The sequence below is a fragment of the Podarcis vaucheri genome (genome assembly GCF_965113315.1).
Source record: "Podarcis vaucheri genome assembly, chromosome: 7".
NCBI lineage: Eukaryota > Metazoa > Chordata > Lepidosauria > Squamata > Lacertidae > Podarcis > Podarcis vaucheri.
This window is the reverse complement of record NC_138765.1, coordinates 73,158,024-73,185,248: the sequence shown is the minus strand read 5'-3', so window position 1 is coordinate 73,185,248 and position 27,225 is coordinate 73,158,024. Positions and strand designations below refer to the sequence as shown.

General features: G+C 45.9%; 1 protein-coding gene across 1 annotated transcript; it reads left to right on the top strand.

The window, feature by feature from the left end:
- The first annotated feature begins 13,420 nt into the window (after positions 1-13,420).
- LOC309538076 (transcription factor HES-5-like) lies at positions 13,421-16,259 on the top strand. Its single transcript, XM_082233332.1, has 3 exons — positions 13,421-13,567; positions 14,298-14,475; positions 15,079-16,259. Exons 1-3 carry the CDS (start codon positions 13,502-13,504, stop codon positions 15,309-15,311), a joined length of 477 nt encoding a protein of 158 aa, XP_082089458.1. The 5' UTR covers positions 13,421-13,501; the 3' UTR covers positions 15,312-16,259.
- Positions 16,260-27,225: the final 10,966 nt, after the last annotated feature.

Sequence of the window (27,225 nt, the reverse complement as noted above, 5' to 3'; positions counted from 1 at the left end):
TTCCATTAGTTCCTGCTAGAAATCTATGGGATAGTGCAGGGGATGAATTAAGATGATAAGAATGGACAATGGCCTGTCTAGTCCAGCCTCCTGTTCTCACACTGGCCAGCCAGGTGCCTCTGGGAAACCTGCAAGCAGGATCTGAGCACAAGAGCCCTCTCTCATCCTGTGGTTTCCAGCAACTACGTAAGGGGGATGTGGGTGGCGCTGTGGTCTAAACCACTGGGCCTCTTGGGCTTGCTGATCAGGTCAGCGGTTCGAATCCCCGTGATGGGGTGAGCTCCTGTTGCTCTGCCTCAGCTCCTGCCAACCTAGCAGTTTGAGAGCATGCCAGTGTAAGTAGATAAATAGGTACCGCGAAGTGGTTTAGCCATGCCAGCCACATGACCCGGAAAACTGTCTGTGGACAAACGACGGCTCCTATGGCCTGAAAGCGAGATGAGTGCCACAACCCCATAGTCGCCTTTGACTGGACTTAACTGTCCAGGGGTCCTTTACCTTTTTAAAAAAACCTTTCAGCAACTGACATTCAGAAGCATTGCTTAACCCCATCTGGCTGCAAGTCCTGGTGTCACTCACCTCCTAATTTTGCAGTTGGGAAGAATGATATCTGTGTATGTGTGTATTAATAATCTAAATCTGATTTGTCTAGACTTAAGAACCAGAAAAGGAAGTTGAGGGAAGTCCCAGGGGGTTGTGGGTTGTGGAATGATATTGTATTTTGTATTTGAAATAATGCCAATTGTGACTGATAAAACTGTAAAATTTAATAAGAAGTATTTAAAAAAATAAATAAGTCTGATTTGTCTGATTTTCTCCATCATGCTACTCTCTGGCATCCTTGGACTTGCTGCCATCCCTCCCTCCCTCCCCTCCCCTCCCCTCCCCTCCTCTCTCTCTCTCTCTCTCTCTGTGTGTGTGTGTGTGTGTGTGTGTGAGAGAGAGAGGTGTCCTCTTTACCTCCACTTTCTCAGGCTGTGTGCCTGTCAGTCAATGCAGCAGCCAGAACAAAGGACGTGTGTCTTGGGAAACTATCATGGGGGGAAGTGATGGTTTCGGCGTAGCTGGACAGGTGGGTCTTGGAGGGATGTCAAAGAATTCGTGGACGTGCTCAGCGAGCAGTAAGGCAGGGTGATTCCCACGAAAAGCAGATGGTGGCTTCCAGTAAGGAGAGAAGAGAGGGAAGCCAGAAAACCTGGTTTTTAAGTGGGCTATATGCACAAGAGCTGTGTGTGTGTTTATATTTGAAAGCAGGTTTCTGACCCAGCATGTATGGCGGTGAAGGAGGAGGGGCAGGTGTTGAAAGCTTTTTCGCATCATGGGGTTCAAGAGAACCCCACTTTTCTTGGACAGCGGCACATGGTCAAGAGTTTACAAATAAGGACGTGCATTCAAACACATCTGCACATCCCCTGTATTCCCTCGCACAGGAACCGGCAGCGCTCAGGCCTGGAGTTTAAGTTTCTTGTAACTGAAATAGAGCTGCTAAGCCAGCAGATCATAGAATTGTAGAGTTGGAAGGGACCTCAAGAGTCATCTAATCCAACCCCCTGCCCTGCAGGAATCTCAGCTAAACCATCAAACCTCTGCTTTAAAAGCTCCAAGGAAGGAGAGTCCACAACCTCACCTTCTTCCAAGAATTCAAGCATGAAATCAGTTTCCTTGATCACACTGGAAGTCTGAGAGCCAGCGAGAGCCAGTGTGGTGCAGTTCTTAGCATGTGGTACTAGGGCTGGGGAAGGGTTCAAAACCTCGCGCAGCCTTGTTGGGAAACCTTGGCTCGTCTCTGCCTCTCAATGTTGTGGAGATTAAATGAGGAGGCAGAGAACCACACGCATCACCTTGAGCTCCTTGGGAGAAGGCTGTGATATATGTAATTGCAATGAAATGAAATATGTAAAATGAAAATATAAAAGGATCTGTAAAACCAGGGGTGGGGGGGGGGGAAGACCTCAGACATGGAGGGCCAAATGTAGCCATCTCTACCTGAAGACCCTCCACGTGTCCCTATTTTCCGGGGACAGTCCCTGATTTACAGAAACTGCCCCAGGGACTCAGCTAATACAACTGCGAATAAAACGTTTTAAGTGTGTTGTAAAGTACATTATACAAATGTGACAATAGATGGCAATGGTGAGCAGCTATGGCAAATTCAATATATTTTTCAAAACATTTTTTTTAAAGGATTTTCACAGCACTTTTTATATGTGTCTAGATCCTCTCCCCCAGTTTCTGATCTGATCCCAAAATGTCCCGCTTTTCTTTAGAACGTCCCTATTTTCATCGGAGAAATGTTGGAGGGTATTGAGTTATGCCACCCCTGAGCCAAGGAGATATATAAGACACCTGAAGGCAGCCTTGTATAGGAAAGCTTTTTTAAAAATGTTTATTGTTTCATTATGTTTTTATATATATTGGAAGCAACCCAGTCAGATGTGCGGGTTATAAATACAGTGGTACCTCATGTTAAGTACTTAATTCGTTCCGGAGGTCCGTTCTTGAACCTGAAACTGTTCTTAACCTGAAGCACCACTTTAGCTAATGGGGCTTCCTGCTGCCACTGCACCGCCGCTGCACGATTTCTGTTCACATCCTGAAGCAAAGTTCTTAACCTGAGGCACTATTTCTGGGTTAGCGGAGTCTGTAACCTGAAGCGTATGTAACCTGAGGTACCACTGTAATAACGTTGTTGTTGTTGTTGTTGTTGTTGTTGTTGTTGTTGTTGTTGTTGTTAGTATTAAATAGGATGTCCCTATTTTCATCAGAGAAATGTTGGAGGGTATGTACCTGGTCCTTGTCACTCTCCACAGGCCACACCCCTTTTCTCAAGCCACGCCTCTTGCTGGCCCTGCTCTGCATCCTGCCTGGCTGGAATGTGGCTGTCAACTCTGATCATTCCTCTTGCATGTCTAGATGGGCAGACAGAGACGGGTGTCCATGCGTGTGCGGGAATGAGCCTACTGCACAAAGGCAAAATTTGCATCCATTGCTCTGCCCGTCTCCACCCCTGTTCCCCCCACTCCAATCGCTGGTGTGTGTGGCCCTCAAGAAGCTTCCTAGATGGCAATGTGGCCCTTGGGCTGTAGAAGGTCCTGTGTTAAACCGTCAGATGCTCTCCTTCTCTTCCTCCTCCTCTGCCGCCGTTCCCATCCCCTGCCAGATGTTAAGCCCTCCAGAGATAAAGGCAGGGATTTCCCAAAATGTCTCAGCCCGGCTTGACAGCTCTTGATCAATGGCCCCAGCCCCACACAGTAAATGCTATGCAGATGGCCTACCCAAAGCAAGGCTCCCTTCGCCCCGGCACAAAGGAAAGTCAAACAGCATTTCTAATTCAGCTTGTAGCTTGGCACACTTCCTTTTTACGGAGGCCTTCAATGCCTTGAATAGGGACGCAGTGTGGGAAACTCAAATCCACCCCACACTCACAGTCCAGGGCCTCAGTTACACATCTGCCTGCGGCCGTCAGGCATGAGGAGGGTGGGGAGAGTGGGGAATCAGATTAAACTGGCCGAGGAGGGGAAGAGGAGGGGGTTGGAAGGGTAATAACAATGAGGCAAAACCGCAGGAGGAATTTCACAAGGACAATTATTGCTAATCTTTATTATTAAACGCCAGTTTTGTTTGCTTGGTCTACAGGCCACAAATAACAGATACGGTGGCTTGTCTCTGAAGCTGGTCCTACTCAGAGTAGGCCCATTGAAACCAATGGGCATGGTTCATTGAGTCCCGTTACTGTCCTGTGGGTTTACTCTGAGTAGGACTTGGTTGGGCATAAGTTAAAAACATCAAATACAGCATGGGGGCTGTTTCCAGCTAAATCCTATTACCACCCAGGGCAGACCTAATGGGGCTACCCTAGCCCAGCCCATTGATTCCAGTGGTTCTCCTTGGGTAAGAATTAGAACTGGGTAGAATCGATGGTTTTCATGGCAGCTGCTGCGGAGAGAAAAGCAACCGCCACAATGCACATGGTCGGAGGAGGTACCTCTTGAAATAGAAAGTCAGCAATCAAAGTACTGGTGATTATGACCAGTGGCGTAGCGTGGGTTGTCAGCACCCGGGGCAAGGCAAGTAATTTGCGCCCCCTCTGCCCTAGGGGCAGAGAGCTGTGAGTGCGAGCGCCCCCCCCAGATGTTGCGCCCGGTGCGGCCGGCCCCCCCTGCACCCCCCACGCTACGCCACTGATTGTGACTCACAGCTAATCTTCCCTTTAAGAATTGTGAGCCTGGGATGGGGAAGAAGTGCAATTCAGTCCACATTTCGATGTCAAATACAGTGGTACCTTGGGTTACATACGCTTCAGGTTACAGACTCCGCTAACCCAGAAATAGTACCTCGGGTTAAGAACTTTGCTTCAGGGTCAGAACAGAAATCCTGCTCCGGTGGCACGGCAGCAGCAGGAGACCCCATTAGCTAAAGTGGTGCTTCAGGTTAAGAACAGTTTCAGGTTAAGAAGGGACCTCCGGAACGAATTAAGTACTTAACCCGAGGTACCACTGTCTATCAAACCTACACTTTCTGAAACAACACAAGGCCAGGCAAGCAGCACCCATCAACAGGACCTCCACTGACAAGTGTAAGGCCCAAGATGATTGACACTGGGGAAGACAATGTTTTGGTGTTGGGGTCACAAGTGGTTTTAGACAGGGCTATTTCTCTAGAAAAAGAGATCCGGGAATTTACTATGAATGCCTCCCTTGTTCTCTTATAATGGCAATGGTGCCCACTTGAGAGATGCCAGAACTGAGTTCCGGCTCAAAAAAGAGAGAAAAAGCCCTGGTTTTAGCCACTACCAGTGCTGGCTGGAGCTCATTGGAGACTGTTGGGGCAGAAAGCAGGGAGACCCAACAGTAGGGGACGCCAGAGGCAATGACAGGCAGAGCCAAAAAATTCCAGTTTTGTCCCTTGCTGAGTCGTACAAGGGCAACTAACACTGACTGGGAGGGGGAGAAGTAAGCAGAGGGCAGACTGAACTGGTAATGTATCAGTCTCTACTGAGCACTACCGTTGAATTTACCCGTGCCCATGTAAAAGGCGAATTCCACGCTGGGGATCATTAGGAAAGGAGCCACAACTAAATCTGCTCATATCTTAATGACATTATACAAATCCATGGTGTGACCACACTTGGAATAGCACAGTGGTACCTCGGGTTACAGACGCTTCAGGTTACAGACGCTTCAGGTTACAGACTCTGCTAACCCGGAAGTAGTACCTCAGGTTAAAAACTTTGCTTCAGGATGAGAACAGAAATCGTACGGCGGTGGTGCAGCGGCAGCGGGAGGCCCAATTAGCTAAAGTGGTACCTCAGGTTAAGAACAGTTTCAGGTTAAGAACAGACCTCCAGAACAAATTAAGTTCTTAACCCGAGGTACCAGTTCTGGACACCTCACCTCAAAAAGGATACAGTGGTACCTCGGGTTAAGTACATAATTCGTTCCGGAGGTCCGTACTTAACCTGAAACTTCTTAACCTGAAGCACCACTTTAGCTAATGGGGCCTCCTCCTGCTTCTGCGCCACCGGAGCACGATTTCTGTTCTCATCCTGAAGCAAAGTTCTTAACCTGAAGCACTATTTCTGAGTTAGCAGAGTCTGTAACCTGAAGCGTATGTAACCTGAAGCGTCTGTAACCCGAGGTACCACAGTACTGGACAGCTGCATATTCCTACATTGCAGGGGGGTTGGAATAGATGATCCTGAGGGTCCCTTCCAAATCTACTATTTTAGGCTTCTATTACCTCTTCCCAATCACATTAGGCTTTAAAAGAGGATTAGACAACTTGGTGGAGGATAAGGCCATCAGCAGCCATTAGCTCAGCTAGTAATCTCAGGGTTGTGGGTTTGAGCCCCACTCTGAGTGAAATTTTCCTGTATCACAGGGGGTTGGACTAGAATTCAGTGTTTCCCAACCTTGCGTCTCCAGCTGTTTTTGGACTACAACTCCCATCATCCCTAGCTAGCAAGACCAGTGGTCAGGGATGGTGGGAATTATAGTTCAAAAACAGCTAGAGGCCCAAGGTTGGGAAACACAGAACTAGGTAATCCTCAGGGCTCCTTCCAACTCCATAATTCTGTGATACCCCCACTATTGGAGGTGGCCAGTCTCTGAATATCAGTCGCCGTGAATCACAAGCAGGGAAAGTGCTTGTGTGCTCTGATCCTGGTCACCAAAGAGCGCCTGATTGGCTACTGTGAGAACAGAATACTGGACTAGATGGGCCATTGGCTGGCCTGATCCAGAAAGCTCTTCCTATGTTCTTGTGAAGGACTTCGCTGTGAGCACGCCATTTTGTTCTTGTAGGTCAGCTGACAAAAAAAAAAAGAGGGCCTCTGGGAATAAGCATAGCGCCTTCCCTAAAGTCACCTGGGATCAACCACCTTACCGGGAGACGCCGAGACCAGAGAGAAGAGACGGTGGAAGAAGACTGGAAGAAGATTAAGGAATATTTGAAAAAAATATGTTAATATTTAAACCTTAGAATAGCTTTGGAAGTGGATATAGGCTGTAGGGTTAGAAGTAGAAGAGAGGGTATTTTAAAATAGTATTATTTGTAAGTGATAAAATGTGAAGTTTTTTAAAGTGTGGTTTAAAAAAATGGTTAGAAATTATGATATATGTAAACTGCTAAAGATGAAGTAAAATGAAAATCAGATAGGTGGGACTTGGGGAAGCCCACTTAACAATGTTTAGAAAAATAGGGATATGAGAAGAATTTGTTCGTATTGTTTGTCTTTTCTGTTTGTGTTTATTATTTGTGTTATAAAATGAATAAAAAAAAATGAAGCAAAAAAAAGAAAGAAAAAGGAATTCGCCACCCTGATGGCAGGGAAGGACCATAGATTAGCTCTGGAGCACACATAGAAAGCTTTAGGATCACCTCTTCGCAGCTCCAGGTAGGACTGAGAAGGACCCTTGCCTGGAACCCTGGACAGCTGCCACCAGAGAGGGCAAAAACAACAGAGAGGAGAATGGTTCGACTCAGTATAAAGCTGCGTCCTCTACTGATCCCTCTCTCAAAACCTGGCTTCCTAGGTCTCAAGCTTCCTAGCCTCCTGGCTAAGGAGCTTATTCCTCTCTGGGCAGAGGAAGTTCGAAACCTCCTGCATTTCCCACGCATTTTCTTAATGACATTCATCCTCTCCACCATGGACGTGTGCCTGTCCACAACAAGCACATTAGCCATGGTCCTTGACTCGCCATTGTGTTCAGTGGGAAAGAGCAGAGTCCCAGAAGACCATCTGGGAAGTAGCTCCCAACAAGACAGCAACTCTCTCTCTCTCTCTCTCTTTTTGCGGGGGGTTTGGGGGAGGTTTGACTATGCGGTAAATCTCCTTTTTAAAAAGGAGGGGAACATCTGGCAGGGATTGCAGAAGGGACGGGCACTTTGTAGCGCCGCTTTCTCAAGGCTTGTTATCACCACCGCCGGGGTTTTGCAATCAAGGCGCCAGCAGCCGCACGCCAACGCTCACGATGGGCAAATCCGTCCTCCGCGATCCTCCTTTCTCCAATCTTAAATTCAGCTTCCCACACCATAATACGTTGTTTTTTAAAGTCATGAAAATTCATCAGCAATTTAGCACTAATATATGCATTTGGTAGGCAGTTTTGCCTGATGTACACATTTTTTTTGCACAAGCCGTTTCCCCCCAATACAATGCAGATTTGCCTATCATTTTCACGAATAGAGGGATTTTCCTGCATGCTGGAGCCTACTATATGCATTATGGCACACATTCCATGGCCGGGGAACTGGACTGCAAAATTCAGAGAAGCGAGAATTTTGAAAGGTGGCTCTCTTTCTTGGTTTGGGCATTGTGAATTGCTGATGATTAAACTACTGGGGGAATTGCAGCTCTGTGAGGGGTTCCCTAACAACTCCCTGCACCCTAAACTACAGTTCCCAGGATACCTTGAGGGAAGCCATGCTTGTTCAGAATGCTTTAAATGCATAGCGCAGTGGGAACCTTATGAAGCTTCCTTAATTTCAGTGGGTTTACTCTGAGTAGGACTTAGTGAAATGCAGCCACCTCTGCAAGCCGCAGAATTACTACATTCCAGTCACTATCTAGTCAGGCTGTCCTGGTCACCAAACTACCACCCATGTCCTCTACTACCCCTATATACACCGAAACGCAGAATCTGAGAGAAGATATATTTTTTAAAATGCATTTAAAAGCACAAAATTTAGTGTGGCTTATTTTCAAAAAATACCGGATGAACATGGAGAAAAAATGAAAGTGACAGAAACCACAAACTAGCCTGAACCATCCATAGTTTTAAACGTTAAGTATGGATAACTGAAATGAACGTCTATGCTAACTGGTTACACTTCTCTCCGTATTCCTCTTGTTGCACCTCTGGATTTGATTGTGAGCTCCTCAGGGCAGTGAGCAAGACATTTGGGCACCTGAGGTGAAGTACAAGATGGCGTCCCCCCCTGCCATGGAAGGAGTGAGTGAATGCCAGGAGGCCACCATGCCAGCGGCAGCAGGCGATGCATTCCTTGTAGGCTGGATCTGCTGTCTCTGTGGATCTTGCCATCTGAGGTGGTTGCCTCACCTTGCCTCATGGGCGGGACGGGCCTGGCAGTGAGTCAAGTGCTGCACTCACTGAGGCTGCTCTATAACCAACAGCAGTGATGGCTCCTAGTTTGACGTCCATCTCTGGCCTCCCAGCCGGAACAACAGGTTAATAATACCGGCCTACCTTAAAGGCAGTTGTACAAATAAGCAACAGTCACACTTCCCTCCTCCTTTTCTTCCACTTATCATCATCAGAGCCAGTGTGTAGTAGAGGTTAGAGTGCCTGACTAGGACCCAGGAGACCTGGGTTCAAATCCCCACTCATTCATGAAGCTCCTTGGGTGATGTTGGGCGCGAGTCAGTCATTCTCAGCCTACCCCCTCCTCCTCCTTCTTCTTCTTCTTCTTCTTCTTCTTCATAATAATAATAATAATAATAATAATAATAATAATATACTGCCCCATACCCAGAGGTCTCAGGGCGGTTCACAGAACAAAACCAAAACACAAAACCACAAAATATATAATCAAAACCAAAACAACAACAACAACCCAATAACACCCCCTTGCAGGGTTGCTGTGAGAATAATCGGGGGGGGGGGGACGGGATACACCACCTCGAGCTCCTTGGAGGAAAGGTATGCAAACAAACAAACAAACAAACAAACAAACAAACAAACATCTTTTTTTTTTTTACTCACACCCCACCCTAAATGAAAAGGATGGTTTTTCCCTTTTTTTTTTTTTGCAATGTAAACCTGGCACTTGGGGTAGGGGAGATCAAAGAATATGTAGATTGAAGTGTCCTCTAAACTAACAAACACCCCCCTCTCCCCAAAAAATTATACCCTTCCAAAACAGAGCACATGTGCCGAGAGATTATCGGTGTGGTTTTGGAGGAGTACATGGGAGATGAGGTCATATAAACTTTCCCACCACTTGACATAAAAGGTTTTGAGCTCAACAGCTGCCATTCCAAACAAAAGGTGGCAAGGCTTTTCAAGGCTGGAACAATTGGATGTGTGTAGGGCGGGGGAGGGGTGAGAAGAAGGAGGAAGAAGAAGCGTGTGCTAGAGAGACAGGTCACCTTCCCCCCTTACCTGATCTCGAGGGAGGAGGGAAAGGCTTGTGCACATGTGCTTAGTGCGAGAAATCCTATTTGCATTTAAAGGCAAACCTACACAATCCACACCTTACCGAGCGAGATCTGAACTGAAGTGTCAGTGGTCCTTCAGAATTCACGCTTCTCCAAATTTTGCAATGTCAGGTAATCTGTCCAAACAATCGTATACAGAAGTGTGCGTATGTTGCTGAAAATAACATACAAGAACTAGCGGTGTTGGGGGGGGGGGGAATTGTTCTGTAAACTGCTTTGAGGTTTTGCCTTGTTTCGTTGGTTCCTAAAATTTATACACTGCATTATTGGGGAAAACCTCAAAGCGGTCTACAAAATACATAAATACAGTGGTACCTCGGGTTACATATGCTTCAGGTTACAGACGCTTCAGGTTACAGACTCCGCTAACTCAGAAATAGTACCTCGGGTTAAGAACTTTGTTTCAGGATGAGAACAGTGCAGCAGCAGCGGGAGGCCCCATTAGCTAAAGTGGTGCTTCAGGTTAAGAACAGTTTCAGGTTAAGAATGGACCCCTGGAATGAATTGAGTTCTTAACCCGAGGTACCACTGTAAAGCAAAACAGTGACATTATTGATAAAGGGAATTAACTACAGCAATTTAAAACATTCAATAACAACAACAACAACAACAACAACAATAATAAAGGCCTATTACAAAAAGATTAAAATGGCACCAGCTTTCTAAATATCTGGGTAGGACTTAGTTCAGCATTAAGTACCCTTGAATTCAGAGCAATCTGTGAAGTCTTGTCTAACCTGGTGCCTTGCAGATGTTCGGCCATTGACCAGGCTGGCTGGGGTTGATGGGAGTTGTAGGCCAAAACATCTGGAAAGCACCAGGTTGGGAAAGGGCTGGTGCAGAGATCTGCATGCTTAATTTCACAGTAAGTCCCCCTCCCTTGAAATAAAGGGGCCTAACGCTGAGTAAACATGCACAGGATCGCACTGTTAGCAATTAGGCTCTGTCCACTAAATGAAACTGGCAGCAGGAGGGCAAGATACTGGATTCCATTGATTTCAATGGGAACCAAGTTTCTTGGTCTTTGGTCCAGCCCAGTGCAAGCATTAATTCACATCTATAGATAAATGTTGTGGCTGTTATTTGTGATGTTCAAATAGTCCCTCTGATACCAGGCTACTAAACCATTCTAAATGCCCTGATTATATTACTGCTATTACCGCTATTCATTATTATATGCAAAAGCTATTATACATATAAAAATGACAGTCTCAGTGTTCTCTCACAGGCGGGGTGTTTCTGTGTTGGAGGTAAGGATAAGTAATTTCTTTTTGTTAATATATAATTTTTATTTATTTTCCATTTAATAATATACATTCATATCATTATTATCCACTTTACCTCCTTGGCTCTTTAGAGCCTATCAACTTCCTTCCCTCCCACCTAATGGCTTTCAAAATTAACCTTTATATCATTGCATTTTGTACGTTTTCCAATTCTAATTACACTCTTTGCAAAATAACTCAAAATTTAAATAAATATAGAAAGGTAGAAAATTTCTCGTTACAAATCTTCAGACAACCCTGCTAGTGATGTTAATTGCTTACAATAATCTTTCAGATATTGTAAAAATTTACTCCAATCCTTTTGGAATACTTCATCATGCTGGTTTTGGATAAGAATAAGTAATTTCAACCCTACCAGAGCCATGAAATTTATTGGGTATCCTAACAAACAAACAAACAAACAAACAAACAAACAAACAAACACACCCCGGACATCATTAAGCTACAGCTCACAAGTCCCTGATGATTATTCATTTTTCCTTTGCATCTCATTGCGGGACTCACAACGGCCTACATCATCCATCCTCCCCCACTATCTAAATTTCTTCTCACAACAGCCCTGTGAGGCAGATTAGGCTGTGAGTCAGTGACTGGCACAAAGACTGAGCTTCACGACCACGTGACCTTCCATATGGAAAACTTTCTTCCACACACCGCATGCAGAAAGTAGCATCTTCTCCCTGATGGGCTAGCTTTCTATGTGCAGAATTTTTATTATTATTATTATTTTGATTGCAGGTGCATTCAGTTTACCACTTGTGTGAGACTGGGGTATGGAGAATTTTGATTCTGTTTGCATTTAAAGGTGAATCCACCTCGTTTCTACTTCCTGGGAAAACCGAAACATGCTTTGAATTTTGCGATGAGTTCTCCAACCAAATTATTTCTCTGAAAATGCAAATTTACTGGGGCAGGGTGAAGCATGCGTAGTTACATATAAACATGAATTAATGAAAGCAAAAAAAACCCAAACAAACACCAAAAAAATGCATTACAGCGGGGAAAATGCATGTTTAAAAATTTGCACGTGAGCCAAAATTGCATGTAAAAATGTGTCTGTTAGGTGAAATCTGCACTAAAGTGCTGACAAATTTCGTGAGGAATAAAAAGAGAGAGAAAAGAACATAGTAAGAATAGCCTCACTCGTCCACCCTGTCCCATGTCCTGTTCTCATAGTTGCCAACCAAATGCCTATGAGGAGCCTCAAACTGACGTGCAAGTGAGGCGATTTATGATGCAATCGCTCTTGAGATAACACTTCAGAGACCTATTTTTAGCACCCACCTTATTTCTGCATTTCAAAGTTGTTTCAAACCGTTGTGAATATTGTGTAACAATGTGCTTCAATTGTTGTCACCTGCCCTGGGACCCGAGGCTGAGCAGCCCTTCAATAAATAGTAATAGTAATACAGTAGTACCTCAGGTTAAGTACTTAATTTGTTCCGGAGGTCCGTTCTTAACCTGAAACTCTTCTTAACCTGAAGCACCACTTTAGCTAATGGGGCCTTCTGCTGCCGCTGTGCCGCCAGAGCACGATTTCTGTTCTCATCCTGAAGCAAAGTTCTTAACCTGAAGCACTATTTCTGGGTTAGCAGAGTCTGTAACCTGAAGCGTATGTAACCTGAAGCATATGTAACCCGAGGTACCACTGTAATAGTAATACAGTGGTACCTCAGGTTAAGTACTTGATTCGTTCCGGAGGTCCGTTCTTAACCTGAAACTGTTCTTAACCTCAAGCACCACTTTAGCTAATGGGGTGTCCCACTGCTGCCGCGCTGCCGGAGCACGATTTCTGTTCTCATCCTGAAGTGAGGTTCTTAACCTGAAGCACTATTTCTGGGTTAGCGGAGTCTGTAACCTGAAGCGTATGTAACCTGAAGCCTATGTAACCTGAGGTAGCACTGTAGTAATAATAAACTGATGCTGAAAATGTGTAAGAATGAACAAGCCTGGAGCAGTGAGAAACCGAAATGGACAGATTTGCCCATGCCAATTCTGAGGCCTATGCACGGCACTCGTTTGGACGTGTGTGTGTGTTTTTTCCCTCTTTAGGCAAGCGAAGGCTCTCTCCTGCCATCGCTTGCCATACATGCACTGGCAGCACCCCCGTGCCCACTAATGGCTGCGAGATGCACCTTGTGATGGTCTGGAATGTGATTAATCTGTCCCGTGGCCTTTGCGAGTGGAGGGGCAGCCTGTTCCCAGCTCCCCGTGTGTGTAATCCCTGATCCCAATCTTTCACGTAGCGCAGACTCCCCACCTGCTCATCTGGGAAAAGGTCATTATCCTGAGGCTATTCACTGCCAACGGAGCATGCAAGGCGAGCTGCTTCCTCTATTGTCTCCGCTGGCTCCTTCTGATTGGCTCCCGAGTGTGGGAAACTCGAGGGAAGCACAGACCCACAGCATCTCAGGGAGCCCGGCTGGTATAAATAGAAGGCAGGAGCAAGCCACCTCTCACAGCGTATTCGCCCAAGGATCTCCTCCTAAGCAACATCTGCCTCCGTAGCTTGGCAAAGAGAGAGAGAGAGAAAAGGATGGCACCTTCCAGTCTTGTCTTCATGGATCAAAATGGCCTGCTCACCCCGAAAGAGAAAAATAAAGTAAGTAAATGGATGGATGTGGGGTGCTCTAGCGGGGTACATCTGCTTTAAGGGTGAAAGCGGGGTTTAACAGTCATTCGCCCCAGAGAACACTGGGAATTGTATTTCTGGGAAAAGAACAGTAACTGTCTCTAATGGAGAATTCTCAGCACTTAAACTAAAACCTGTCTGATTCTTTGGGGGTAACTCATAGACCCGCTGAAATTAATGAAGCTAGCAATAGTTATTAGCTTTGATGAGTCTGCTGTGAGCATAGCTGTCAGCTTTTCCGTTTTTTAAAGGGAAATTCCCTTATTCCAAATAGGATTCCTTGCAAGCAAAGGGAAAAGTTGAGAGCTATGGCTCTGAGTAAGGCTAGCCCTGAGTAGAAACTTGACGTGTTTTTCCCCTGAAGAGATTGTTTTTATTTAACGTCAGATTGATATCCTGAACCTTCCTCCAAAGGGCATGCGAATACTAAAGCAATGCAGTTATTACTTCTAAAACACAGTCTAAAGCAACCTGCTAACAAATTTAAAATCTCCCAAAAGTAAGCTCCTAGTCGCAAACTATTGATTTCAGAGTTGCTAGGGAGAATATGCCGCTGTTTGTAAATGGCAAAATGTATTTATTTTATTTTTTTGCATGCCACCTGCTGGGGAATCTAGCAAGTCTGTGGAGTAAGAAAGGGGCTCCGTTTGAACATCTCCGCTAAATGTGTCTGTGTTTTTCCTCCCCTCCTCCTCGGCAGCTTAGAAAGCCGGTGGTGGAGAAAATGCGCCGCGACCGAATCAACAGCAGCATTGAGCAGCTGAAGCTTCTGCTGGAGAAGGAGTTTCAGAGGCACCAGCCCAACTCCAAGCTGGAGAAAGCCGACATCCTCGAGATGACCGTGGACTACTTGAGGCAGCAGAGCCAGCAAACCAAAAGTGAGTAGACCGACAGAGCCTGCTCAAAGAGACTTGAGGCAAGTGGGGTGTGTGGCAACAAAATGTTGCAGTATATCCTTGCCTCGCACTCTTTGGAGCAACGTCATTTATGAGCATAGGGAGCTGCCTTCTACTGAGCTAAGCCATTGGCTCATCTAACTTACACTGCCTGGTGAATGAACCTGCCACCTTCTGCATGCAAAACAGATGCTCTACCACTGAGCTATATAGCCTTTCCCTCAAATGCCCTCTTCCAGTAAAGGCCATTTCACATGTCCCCTTCCATTTCCCATTTTCCCCCCAGCCAATATTTAAAGTTCTCTGGCTAAATGAGCATATTCAGTCATCATGAGGCTGCCTCCCCAACCCTGTTATTCTTTTGGTGAAGATTCGTTTGCACTTCTGCAAATCTTGGTGTTTCCCCAAGCATTCAAACTCTCCCTTCCCAACTGGCCCCATTTGGGCTGCAGTCCTATTAGCACTCACCACCTGAGTTTGACACCACCAGAGGGAGTGGCATTAGAGAATGTGATTTTAAAGTGTTTCCCCAAGCCAGCGCATGAATATTAAATCTCTCTCTTCTTCTCCCTTTTCCTTCTGTAGCGTTGGGGCCTGTTCATAAAGACACACAGGTGGACTTCACCGAAGGGTATTCCAGATGCATACAGGAAGCCTTCCAGTTCATGTCTCGCCACAAAGTCCACGCAGAAACTCAGGCTAAGCTCGTGAACCACTTCCAAAGGAACCAGCTATCTCTGCCTGAAGCCGTCCACTCAACGTCCGGGCTGAAGCACTCTTCCTCCAAGAACATCCATGCTCTTTGGAGGCCCTGGTAGGCAGCTCAAAAGCTGCCAGTGGACTTTGTTTCTAGAGGGAGGGCTGGACTCCATCCAATCATCCAGCCCTGGTCTTCTTCTTCGTAGGGAATGTTATTTCCCCCCCTTTTAAAATTATTTATTCTCAGGGAGAAACGGAATGATTTGGACTCGTGTAGTCTGTTGAATGCCGATCTTTGATGGGCAAAATCCCCACACTCTGGAGAAGAGGGTGGGGACATGTATCTTCATAATGAAGTTGCCGTGGGAGGGTGTTATGTCTTGAACAGCAAATTGTTTGTTGTCGAAGTGTAGAAAGATTTTTCAGAATCTTGAAGCTGCCAAAGGTGGCAGCAGGACAGGGATGGGGAACTGAAAGGGCCTCTACATGGTGTGAAACCCCAGCCAGCCTAGCCAATGGTTAAGCATTTTGGCAACTGGGGGCTCACAGGTCCCCCATCCCTGCAGTAGGAGATCATTCTCCCTTTGCCTGTAAAAAGCTTCTGGCTTTTGCTCTCTTCCTGCTCTGAGAAACCAGATTTCTAGTTTCCTGGTGGGATGATTATTATTACTATATTAATTTTTGTCTGGTTGATAGAAACTTCAGGTCTTCTGTTTTGGACAAAAAGAATGCTGTGATGTTTCGCTGATTGTTTCTTAGAGAAACGGTACTCTCTCCCTTTCTATTAAATAAGAAAAAAGTCTAGTGAGAGGTTCTGATTTTTCAATGTCATACATTCTGAGAGTAAGGACGATTCGTTCTCGATTGTGGTTTGTTTGTTTTTTTGTTTCATTGAAATAATGGTGTTTCCTCTTGGATGGGGAATGTTGCCACCCGTGTCATGGGTGGTGTATGTTTTTTTTTGGTTTTTTATCCTGATGCCAGGATCAATATATTGAGTGCATACTGTGTATGCCTTTTGTATATGCCATTCGAAAGCAAAAGAATAAAAATTAAAATAAACCGTACGATTTTCTGGGCCTTGTTTTGTTTGGAAGTGGGGAGGAATCGATGGCCATGTTGAAAACAACTCAGTGCTGTTCCTCCTCCTCCTCCTCCTTCTTCATCATCATCATATTATTACAGTGGTACCTTGGGCTACATACGCTTCAGGTTACATACACTTCAGGTTACAGACTCTGCTAACCCAGAAATAGTACCTTGGGTTAAGAACTTTGCTTCAGGATGAGAACAGAAATCACATGGCGGCAGCAGGAGGCCCCATTAGCTAAAGTGGTGCTTCAGGTTAAGAACAGTTTCGGGTTAAGAATGGACCTCCGGAACGAATTAAATACTTAACCCGAGGTACCACTGTATTATTATTAATTAGTATCCAATGAAGTACTGTTCAGAGTACACCCAGTGAAACTGATGATCCTATGGCAGTGATGTCTATTCACTTCCGTGACCCTACTCTGAGTATGGCTAGTATGGGTTACAACCCAGGTGTGGGGAACCAGATGTTGCTGAACTACAACTCCTATCATCCCATGCCATATGACATGCTTGCTGTGGTTGATGGGAGTTGTAGTTCTGGAATGTCTGGGAATGTCTGAAGGACCAACCATTCCCCACACCTGGCCTGACTGGCAGAGGCTCTCCAGGATTTCAGGCACAGACCTACCTGGAGACACCAAGAATTGAACCTGGGACCTTCTCTGCATGCAAAGCTGATTCTCTACCCACTGAGCTACAGACCTCCCCTTAAGACACAGGAACACAGGAAGGTGCCTTATACCAAATCAGACCACTGGTCCATCAAGCTCAGTGCTGAACCTGGGCCCTTCCACATACAAAGCAGATGTTCTACAATTCAGCTGCACCCCTTTCCCATTTATGTGCAGGGTGCTTCACAGAGTACAAAGTGGCTAGGCCTCTGCCCTGATGCGCCTACAATCTAGGGAGGCAATAAAGGTAGAGGAGGTGTGGGATAGCAGGGATGGATATGCGAGGGTTGCCGTTTACACAAACTAAGCAAGAGTGGGGTACGGGAACAAGCAGGGTTTCCCAAACTTGGATCCCTAGCTGTTTTTTGAACAACAATTCCCATGATCCCTGAGCATTGGTTCTGCTAGCTAAGGATGATGGGGTTGTCAATGCTGTGAGCCCCTCCATCCTAAAACCATATAGCATAAAGACACCACAGTCTCTGCTGACCTTCATTCCAAGGAAACCAAAGAGCCCTAGAGTCTCACCACTCAGAGACTTGGGTAGTTTGCAAATACAAACACATACATACACAAAATAAAAAAAATTCCTTCCAGTAGCACCTTAAAGACCAACTAAGTTAGTTCTTGGTATGAGCTTTCGTGTGCATGCACACTTCTTCAGATACATGCATGCACACGAAAGCTCATACCAAGAACTAACTTAGTTGGTCTTTAAGGTGCTACTGGAAGGAAATTTTTTTATTTTGACTATGGCAGACCAACACGGCTACCTATCTACTACATACATACACAATAATTTATGCTTGTATTCCTAACACATAATTAAGCGTGAAGGGCATGTTATGTGCTTTAGCAACAGCCCACCTGTAAATAAGGAAATGCAGCCTCCATTGCTGATTTATGAAAGAAGCAAGAAAGCAAATCTTCTCTGACTGTGGAGGAAGAACAGAGACATCCTGGCTGGTAGCCATTGGTAACCATCCCCTCCATGAATGTGTCTTGTCTTATTATGAAGCCATGCAGATTGGTGCCCACACATTTTCATAGAATCATAGAATCATAGAGTTGGAAGAGACCACAAGGGCCATCGAGTCCAACCTCCTGCCAAGCAGGAAACACCATCAGAGCACTCCTGACATATGGTTGTCAAGCCTCTGCTTAAAGACCTCCAAAGTAGGAGACTCCACCACACTCCTTGGCAGCAAATTCCACTGTCAAACAGCTCTTACTGTCAGGAAGTTCTTCCTAATGTTTAGGTGGAATCTTCTTTCTTGTGGTTTGGATCCATTGCTCTGTGTCCGCTTGTCTGGAGCAGCAGAAAACAACATTTCTCCCTCCTCTATATGACATCCTTTTATATATTTGAACATGGCTATCATATCACCCCTTAACCTCCTCTTCTCCAGGCTAAACATGCCCAGCTCCCTTAGCCGTTCCTCATAAGGCATCGTTTCCAGGCCTTTGACCATTTTGGTTGCCCTCCTCTGGACACGTTGCAGTTTGTCAGTGTCCTACTTGAACTGTGGTGCCCAGAACTGGACACAGTACTCCAGGTGAGGTCTGACCAGAGCAGAATACAGTGGCACTATTACTTCCCTTGATCTAGATGCTATACTCCTATTGATGCAGCCCAAAATTGCATTGGCTTTTTTAGCTGCCGCGCCACACTGTTGGCTCATGTCAAGTTTGTGGTCAACCAAGACTCCTAGATCCTTTTCACATGTACTGCTCTCAAGCCAGGTGTCACCCATCTTGTATTTGTGCCTCTCATTTTTTTTTGCCCAAGTGCAATACTTTACATTTGTCCCTGTTAAAATTCATCTTGTTTGTTTTTGCCCAGTTCTCTAATCTGTCAAGGTCGTTTTGAAGTGTGATCCTGTCCTCTGGCATGTTAGCCACCCCTCCCAGTTTGGTGTCATCTGCAAATTTGATCAGGATGCCCTTGAGTCCATCACCCAAGTCGTTGATAAAGATGTTGAATATATTGTTTAGCCTGAGACATTTTTCTGCCTGTGGCGACAGAATCCTAGAATTGTAGGGCTGAAGGGACCCCAAGGGTCATCTAGCCCACATATCCCCCTGAAATGGAAGAAGGCAGTGCACACATACACTGGTTCCATGTACGGAGTCCAGCTGTAGGGGTGGCTGGGTTTTATTCTAGCTCCACCAACTCTGGGGGCTGCAGACTAGCTTAGGGGGCTACAGTGCAGCCTGCATGGCCGCCACACGGCTCTGTCCTCCAGTCCCTTCCTGCTGCCCCCCCTACTTTAGCACCTGAAGCAGCCTCGTCTCCCTGCCTAACAGGAAGGCCAGCCTTTTCTCTCTTTCTTTGGCCTTTGCTATATCACAAGCCTAGATACATAGCAAATGTTTTTAGGGAGCGGAGGCAGGGAGACAAAGACTGGCAGCAGAATCAGAAAGGGCACCAGGTTGGGATCGGCAAAGCTCTCCGGCTTAGCCATCTTGTCAATTGAAAACAAAGTAGCGAAAGAAATTGATTTTGATGATGTGATTTCAAAATTTGCAGAGACCAAAGTTGGGGGGGGGGGAAGTTTTAAGTGCTTATGCTCACAATGTTAAGTAAATAAACCAGAAAGCAACTCTTTCAGCTGTAAGTATCTTATTTCTCCTTCTTTTAAGAATTTCAAGCAGGGGGTGACAAGAAATTTTCTGCACCGGGTACCATCTGACCTTGCTATGCCACTGGTATGAAAGGTTCCTTTGGGCCAGCTGTTATAGCACCATAGACACACACCCCTGCCACCCCCATCTAGAGAGCTAGGCTGCAAACTTCTGCCTGGGTCTTTCAAAGGTTTATATGGGTCAGAACAAACAGTAGTGTAGGGATGGAGGAGTTGTGACCCCTTGATCCACTTTCCTTTCATTTTCAGCTTTGCATCCCACAATGTCAGTGCTGCAATTATGCTAAACCAAGAGACTGTCACATTGGGATCTCTGCAAGGTCATTGCACTCCTGCTCCTGTATAGTTCAACACTTTCTGCCTTCTTCACAGCTGACCCAAAGGAAGTTGCAAGATCTCCCTTCCTGTAAGGAAGAGCCAATGCTGCCCTCTTGTGGCGTATGCTGGGATTCCCCCTCTCCATCTTCACTTTCCAAGCCCCGTGTGGGACTCACCAACAGATGTCGGTCTTTATTTGCTGTGTATTTATCCCAGCCTTCCTGCAAGGAGCGCAGGGAAGCTGACATGGTTCTCATAACTCAACCCAGTGCAGTAGCTTAGCCTGGATTATATACATAGCTTCTTGGATTTGAGCTCACATTTCCCAGCTCCTAGCGCATGGGTCATCAAACTAAGGCCCGTGGGCCAGATCAGGCCCAATTGCCTTCTGGATCAGGCCCGCGGACGATCTGGGAATCACTGTGTGGATCGCCAGCCTGTGTGTTCTTTCCCTTTCTCTCCCTCCCTCTCTCTCACACAGTGGTGTCGGCACCTCCTCCCTCCCTCCTCCTGGCTTCTCCCTGCCCTGCCTAGAGGAGGAAGAGAGCTGGGCTTTGTTTGTTGGTGCCAGCAGCAGCAGCGCTCAAGCGGCTGCCATTTTAAGTAGCCCCTCTCCAGAGCCCTTTCATGCGCCACTTATCATTCCTCTGCCGCCACTGCCGCCAGCCCCTGCTGCTTGCAAGACACAGGTAAGCAGCTTCAAAATATAGTCTGCCTCCCCACAAGGTCTGAGGGACAGTGGACCCTCCTCCTGCTGAAAAAAATTGCTGACCCCTGTCCTAGCGCATGTTAGCCACTACACTGGAGTTGGCTCCCCAGTCACCTTTCATCTGCCTCACTCCCTGAATGCACCTTTCCCTAAAATACTTTTTGTGCCACTTTAAGAACTATGAGCAAACCTGAAAACTCACCCAGTAGGTTCGGCGCCAGTGGGGAGCCATTTTTTTAAAAACAAAATGTCAAAAAACAACAGCCCCACACCAACTGCCCTCTTAGCAGCCCAACCTGGGGTGCACCCAGGACTGCCTTGTCAGCACAAATTTGCACCCTCCGGGAGTGATTTCACCTGGCTGGAATGTGGCCTTGAGCTCTGATGTTGCCTGGATAGAAAAGGGCATGTGAGTGAATGTAGGAACTAGCCTACTGGGTCAAGTTACATTTTAGATTAGATGATCTACAACAGGGGTCAGCAAACTTTTTCAGCAGGGGGCCGGTCCTTGTGAGGGGGTCGGACTATGTTTTGGAGGGGGGAAATGAACGAATTCCTATGCCCCACAAATAGCCCAGAGATGCATTTTAAATAAAAGCACACATTCCACTCATGTAAAAAGACGCTGATTCCCGGACTGTGCATGAGCTGGATTTAGAAGGCGATTGGGCCGGATCCCTGCTGTGTCTTTGTCAGCTTGGCCAGCAGATGGAGCACATTTCACAAAATATGGTGAAGTTACAAGTGAGTGAAGAGGAACATTGGAAGAGTCTTCTGGGTCAGGCCAGTGAACCATCTAGTCCAGCATCCTGTTCACACATGCCTGCGGGGAACCCAGAAGCACACAGTGGCCAACCACATGCCTGCGGGGAACCCAGAAGCAGGACCTGACCACGAGAGCCCTCTCACCTCCTGTGGTTTCAGGAGTATTGCTGTCTCTGACAGTGGAGGCAGCGCATAGTCATCATGGCTGGTAGCCATGAATAGCCTCCTCCTCCATGAATTTGTCTAATCTTTTAAAACCACCCAGGTTTGTGGCCATCACCACCTCCTGTGCGAGGGAGTTCCATAGTTTAACTATGTGCTACATGAAGAAGTGTTTTCTCTTTAACTTGCTTCCTCTATCCTCAGAAGGTTTGGGGAAATCTATCCCTTTCAGTTTGACATATTTCCGCATCAGTTCATGATTTATTGTTATGTTGTTTTTAGTCAGCATTCTCGCCAGCAATTCTGCAAGGATACACATTTTTGCAAGTGATAGTCCCTAACGTCATGCAGTTTTCACCAGCATATGCATCTTTGTGAACACTTTCCCTGCAATATATGCACTTAAAAAGGTAAAGGGACCCCTGACCATTAGGTCCAGTCGTGGCCGACTCGGGTTGCGGCGCTCATCTCGCTTTATTAGCTGAGGGAGCCGGCGTACAGCTTCCGGGTCATGTGGCCAACATGACTAAGCCGCTTCTGGCGAACCAGAGCAGTGCATGGAAACGCCATTTACCTTCCCGCCGGAGCGGTACCTATTCATCTACTTACACTTTGACGTGCTTTTGAACTGCTAGGTTGGCAGGAGCAGGGACTGAGCAACAGGAGCTCACCCTGCTGCGGTGATTCAAACTGCCGACCTTCTGATCGGTAAGTCCTAGGCTCTGTGGTTTAACCCACAGTACCACCCGTGTCCCTTATGTGCATGTTAATTTTGCATCGCAAAATTCAGGCACCTGAAAATCCGTCGGCATTTTAGTGCAAATCTTTTACAACACTCACATTTTTGCATGGAGTTGTCATGGACGGGCTGGATGCAGAGGACTGATGGGAGGCACCAGCTGGGGAACCCTAAAGGGAACCCTAAGAGGAAGAAGGCTCCAAAACCAGGGGATTGGTGGTGGGACGATGAAGAGTGGAAGAAGAGGCAGCAAACTGGGAGGAATAGGTGTCAGAAACTGAAGGCATAATAGGATTTGGTGAGAGGGAAGAGGCTGGGGCAGAGAGCAGTCCAGCATCAAAGGCAGAAGCAGAGGAGGGTCAAGAGGCCATTTGGAGGTAGGCTGCTGAAGAAGCCAGGGAGTCTCCCTTTCCTGATGCATCCAACTCCCTTCCTGTCTGGTCTCCCAGAACATGTGGAGAGATGAAGAGGGTGGAGCAAAGAGAGACAAGGCAAACTAGCCTTAGACTGCTGGGGAAGGAACTGGGGGAGGAGCTTTAGAGAGCGGCGGGAAGGCAGGGACCTTCAGTCCTCGCAACTGCCTCATTGGAGCAACACCTATTGGGAAGAGTTGCTGTGGTCGCTAAGCCTGCGTTGCATTCTGACCTCCTTTGCAATGTTTTAGTTTGAAATCTTTAAGATAACATTTTAGTTTCCTGTTCCTTATGGTGCATCAAATGCATACTTTATATTTGGCTTTCATCAGTAATGTTTTGTTCCGGATTGTGTCATTTGATGTTTGCACGTGTTGCAAACGGACTTGAGATTCCGCCCCCTCCCTTAAAAGAAAGTAGGGCAGAAATGAAATGAATAATAATAAAACTAGAATACGATGCGTCAAAGGCCCACCATGACAGAAACCATGCAATGGAGCAAAGGATGACTTGAGCTCATGAGCTTATCTCGGGTGCAGCCGGAGTTGTAATAACTGACTCCTGCACACTCAGCAATTTGGTGGGAAATACCCCAAAACACATGGGCTTCGGTCACGTATAGAAATAGCATTCCTGTCAAAAGCTGATTTAATCATTTTTTATTTTGCAGATCATCTAAGTCTGAGTCAGCACCTTTTAACTCTTCTGCTCTTCGCTACCCCTGCCAAACTTGGTCGAAAAATAGACTAAGCAAATCCTTCCTTGGCAGATAAGACCAATTCCTGTCAGCGAGGGTTTGAGACAACTGCAAGGTGTGATATGCTGGCAATGAAATGGTGCGTGCTATCTTGTACTTTTAAATTGAATCTTTCCATGTTTTGTATTTTATAGCTTTGTTAACTGCTTAGAGGTTTTCTTACAAACCAGCGGTAAACAAATTTTGTTAATTAAAATAAATGAATGAATGCAGCTGGTGGTGTGACTCTTCCCGCTCCTAACCACACTGCAGAGATCAGGATTGAACCAGGTGGTGACCTGGTTCATTCCTGATGGGGGTGACTTACCCAGCTCCTTCCCTGCAAGGGAACACACTGGCAAAGCAGGTCCCTGCTGGTTCAATCCTGCTCAGCTTGATTGTGCACACACCTGTTCTATGATACAGCCTGTAAGGTTCAAGAAGAGTTAAGATTCACAGTTTATTTATTAATGTGAATACCACTTAATGCCAAAATAGACTTCTGTGGTTTACAAAGGACAGAGAAGACTCCTTTTACGCCAAGGCAGGAAAGCTTTTTCAGCCACAGGGCCACTTCTAAGGGCAACTTTCTAAGGGTCACATGCCAGGTGTGGGTGGGGTCACAAGTAAAAGGAGGAGGCGTAGCAACACGTGTGAATGTTGCCCTTGCACAGTTTCTGAGCATGCTCACAAGCTCAATCCTCCACCCCGGCTAGCAAGAGATCCTGTTGGAGAGTAAGGGCATTATCCAACCAGGGAGGAATGCTGGAAATGGGTGTGAAGCAGCTAGGTAAGGGGTGCGTGGCCTCAGAATACAGTGGTACCTCGGGTTACAGACACTTCAGGTTACAGACTCAGCTAACCCAGAAATTGTACCTCGGGTTAAGAACTTTGCTTCAGGATGAGAACAGAAATCGTGCGGCGGCAGTGGGAGGCCCCATTAGCTAAAGTGGTGCTTCAGGTTAAGAACAGTTTCAGGTTAAGAACGGACCTCCGGAATGAATTAAGTACTTAACCTGAGGTACCACTGTAGTTCCAAGAGCCAGATAGAGAGGCCTTGATATACAGTGGTCCCTCGAGTGTCAAATGCTTCAGGTTACAGACTCTGCTAACCCAGAAATAGTACCTTGGGTTAAGAACTTTGCTTCAGGATGAGAACAGAAATTGTGTGGCAGCGGCGGTGGGAGGCCCCTTTAGCTAAAGTGGTACCTCAGGTTAAGAACAGTTTCAGGTTAAGAACAGACCTCCAGAATGAATTAAGTTCTTAACCCGAGGTACCACTGTATACACATACACAGTGGAAAGAAATCCCCTAAAGAACACAAGAATACCAACCTGCCACATTGATGGCGTCCTTGGCAACCAAGAGAGAGAGTGACTCTGAAATCAGAGATTGGAAGTTAGCTGTTCCAAGCCTGCCTGCTGCCAGGAAAGACTGTTTCAAAATCAAGAATCCTTGAGCGACACGGCACCATTGCATGTTGAAATAGAATTCATCTGCTTGCATGTTTTTAAAAAGTTAAGTCTCCTAAAATATGCTCCCCTGGTGGACTTTTGTCTAATATACACATTTTTGGGAAACAATGTCCCCTAATATGGTGCATTATTTTCACAAATATACACCTGTTTGCCTAGCATGCACTTCTTTTTTTGCATTGCAAAATCTGAAGCAGGGCAAGCTTTGACAAAACAACAACTAGCAAGTTTCCACTTGTGTATCAGTTCACAAAGTGCAAATAAGTAAATAAATGCTGGAAGCATGTAGGTATTCATTTCAGTTATGGGATTTTTTCTTCACACTCATTCTTGAAAAGAAGTCATTGACTGAGTCAGTTTCCTGCCAGCGATAGATCATATTGAAACTGCACATCTACAAAATAATACTAATCGATAGGTAGATTACAAAGTGAGGTGTTTTTTTTTTTTTTTACATGTAGCTTCCATTCCTATACATCTCAAAATCCAGTATCCATTTCAGTGGGTTTGGGGTTATCTCTATTAACACAGGGTTCAATCCTGCTTTGTGCTGCTTTGCCAGGGTGTTCCCTGCAAGGAATGTGCCGAGAAAGCAAATCCCTTCCCCTCACCCCACAGATCACCTGGTGACCTGGTGTCATCAGCTGAGTTGGGGTTCCTCACCCTGACCTAAATGGTTGCTTCTCTTGTTCTTGTGTTGGGAGTGCATGGGCTGTATGAAATGATAGCATGTGATCAAATGGGTAGTATAGAATCCAATAATTGTGGAGCGGGTAGGTACTTCAAGGGTCATCTAGTCCAATCTCTTGTAACCTTAAAGAGTCCCTGTCAATAGTTAACAGTACTGGTAATTAGCAAATAGTAGTTAGAGGAGACCCACTGAAATTAATGTCCATAATTAACTTATTTCAGTTTATTTCAATGGGTTAACTTTGAGTAGGACTTAGTTGGATTGTATCCAATACTAGTCTTCTTCAGAGTAGGTCCATTGGTATGAACAGTCATGACAAACAGGTCCATTAGTTTCTATGGGTCTATTTGGAGTAAAGCATATTTGGCTACAACCCTTCATAGCTTTGACCATCGAAAACTGAATGTCGCATCTGTTGCCCCAGATTTATACTTTTGAATCTACATGCAGAACCTCAGGTTGGAAGCTTTTCATATAGCCATCTTGCCATGATGAATAGTTGGAAATTTCGGGACGGACAAAGGAAAGTCCTTCTTCACACAGCACTTGTTCAGCTGTGGAATTCTCTCCCCAAAAGGGCAGTGACAGTCACCCTCTTGGATAGCTTGAAAAGAAGGTTAGAAAGATTCCTGGAGGAGAACAAGGCTATCAGCAGCTATGAGCCATCATGGAAATGAATGAGCTACCTTCCGCACTGGAGACAGGATGCCTCTGAAAACCAGGTGAGAATAGTTGCTGCTGCACTCAAGTTCTGCATCCAGGCTTCCATTGAGTCTTCTGGTTGTCCACCAAGAGAGAATAGGATGTTGGAGCAGATGGACCTTTGCCCTGATCCAGAGAGGCTCTTATTATGTTTATTTTTGGCATGTCGGGTTGCTATTAAAGATACCGGAGTGAGAAAGGGGAGGAAAAATGGGCAGGGGAAGGAGCTGCTATGCCTAACATTGGCTCCACCTACTGTGACTCTTGACTACAGCTACCATTCACTGATGTGACCTACATCTCACCAGGTGCAACTGGGACCATCTGCCACTGACCCTTGGGAATCCTTTTGGGGTTTTTTTGGTGGGGGGAGGGAAGGAAGACCAGAGTGAAAATGCTTCACATGAATCAAATGAAGACTATTGGGCACATTCCTTCTTTCTCTTCCTCACACGCTCATTGAACTGCAAGGGCAAGGAAAGGGTTGTTTGAATAGCCTAGTATTCTTAGGATCAAATTGCATCCGAGGCTAGCAGAAATATTTATTTCTCCTGTGGCTGATCCATGATCATACAAGGGTGGACAGGTAGGGATTGTGGGGTGGGGGGGTAAGGAGAGAGGTTCCATTTTGTTCTCATGAGGAACTAGCTAATTCACACTTCACAAACTGGCATGTAAATCAGAAACCACAAATATCCTTCGAAATTTGCAGTTCTGCGAAAGTTGCAGTTCTTCAGCCAACGTGTACAGAAATGCATGATGTGGTGGTGGTGGGGATGCACCATAGAATGACACACTTTGGTGCAAACAACATGGAATATAATAAACAAAAGCGCATTATATTATGGGAAATGGCTTGCAAAAATGAGTACGCTAATTGAAACTGTATGAAACTGCCAGGAGAAATTTGC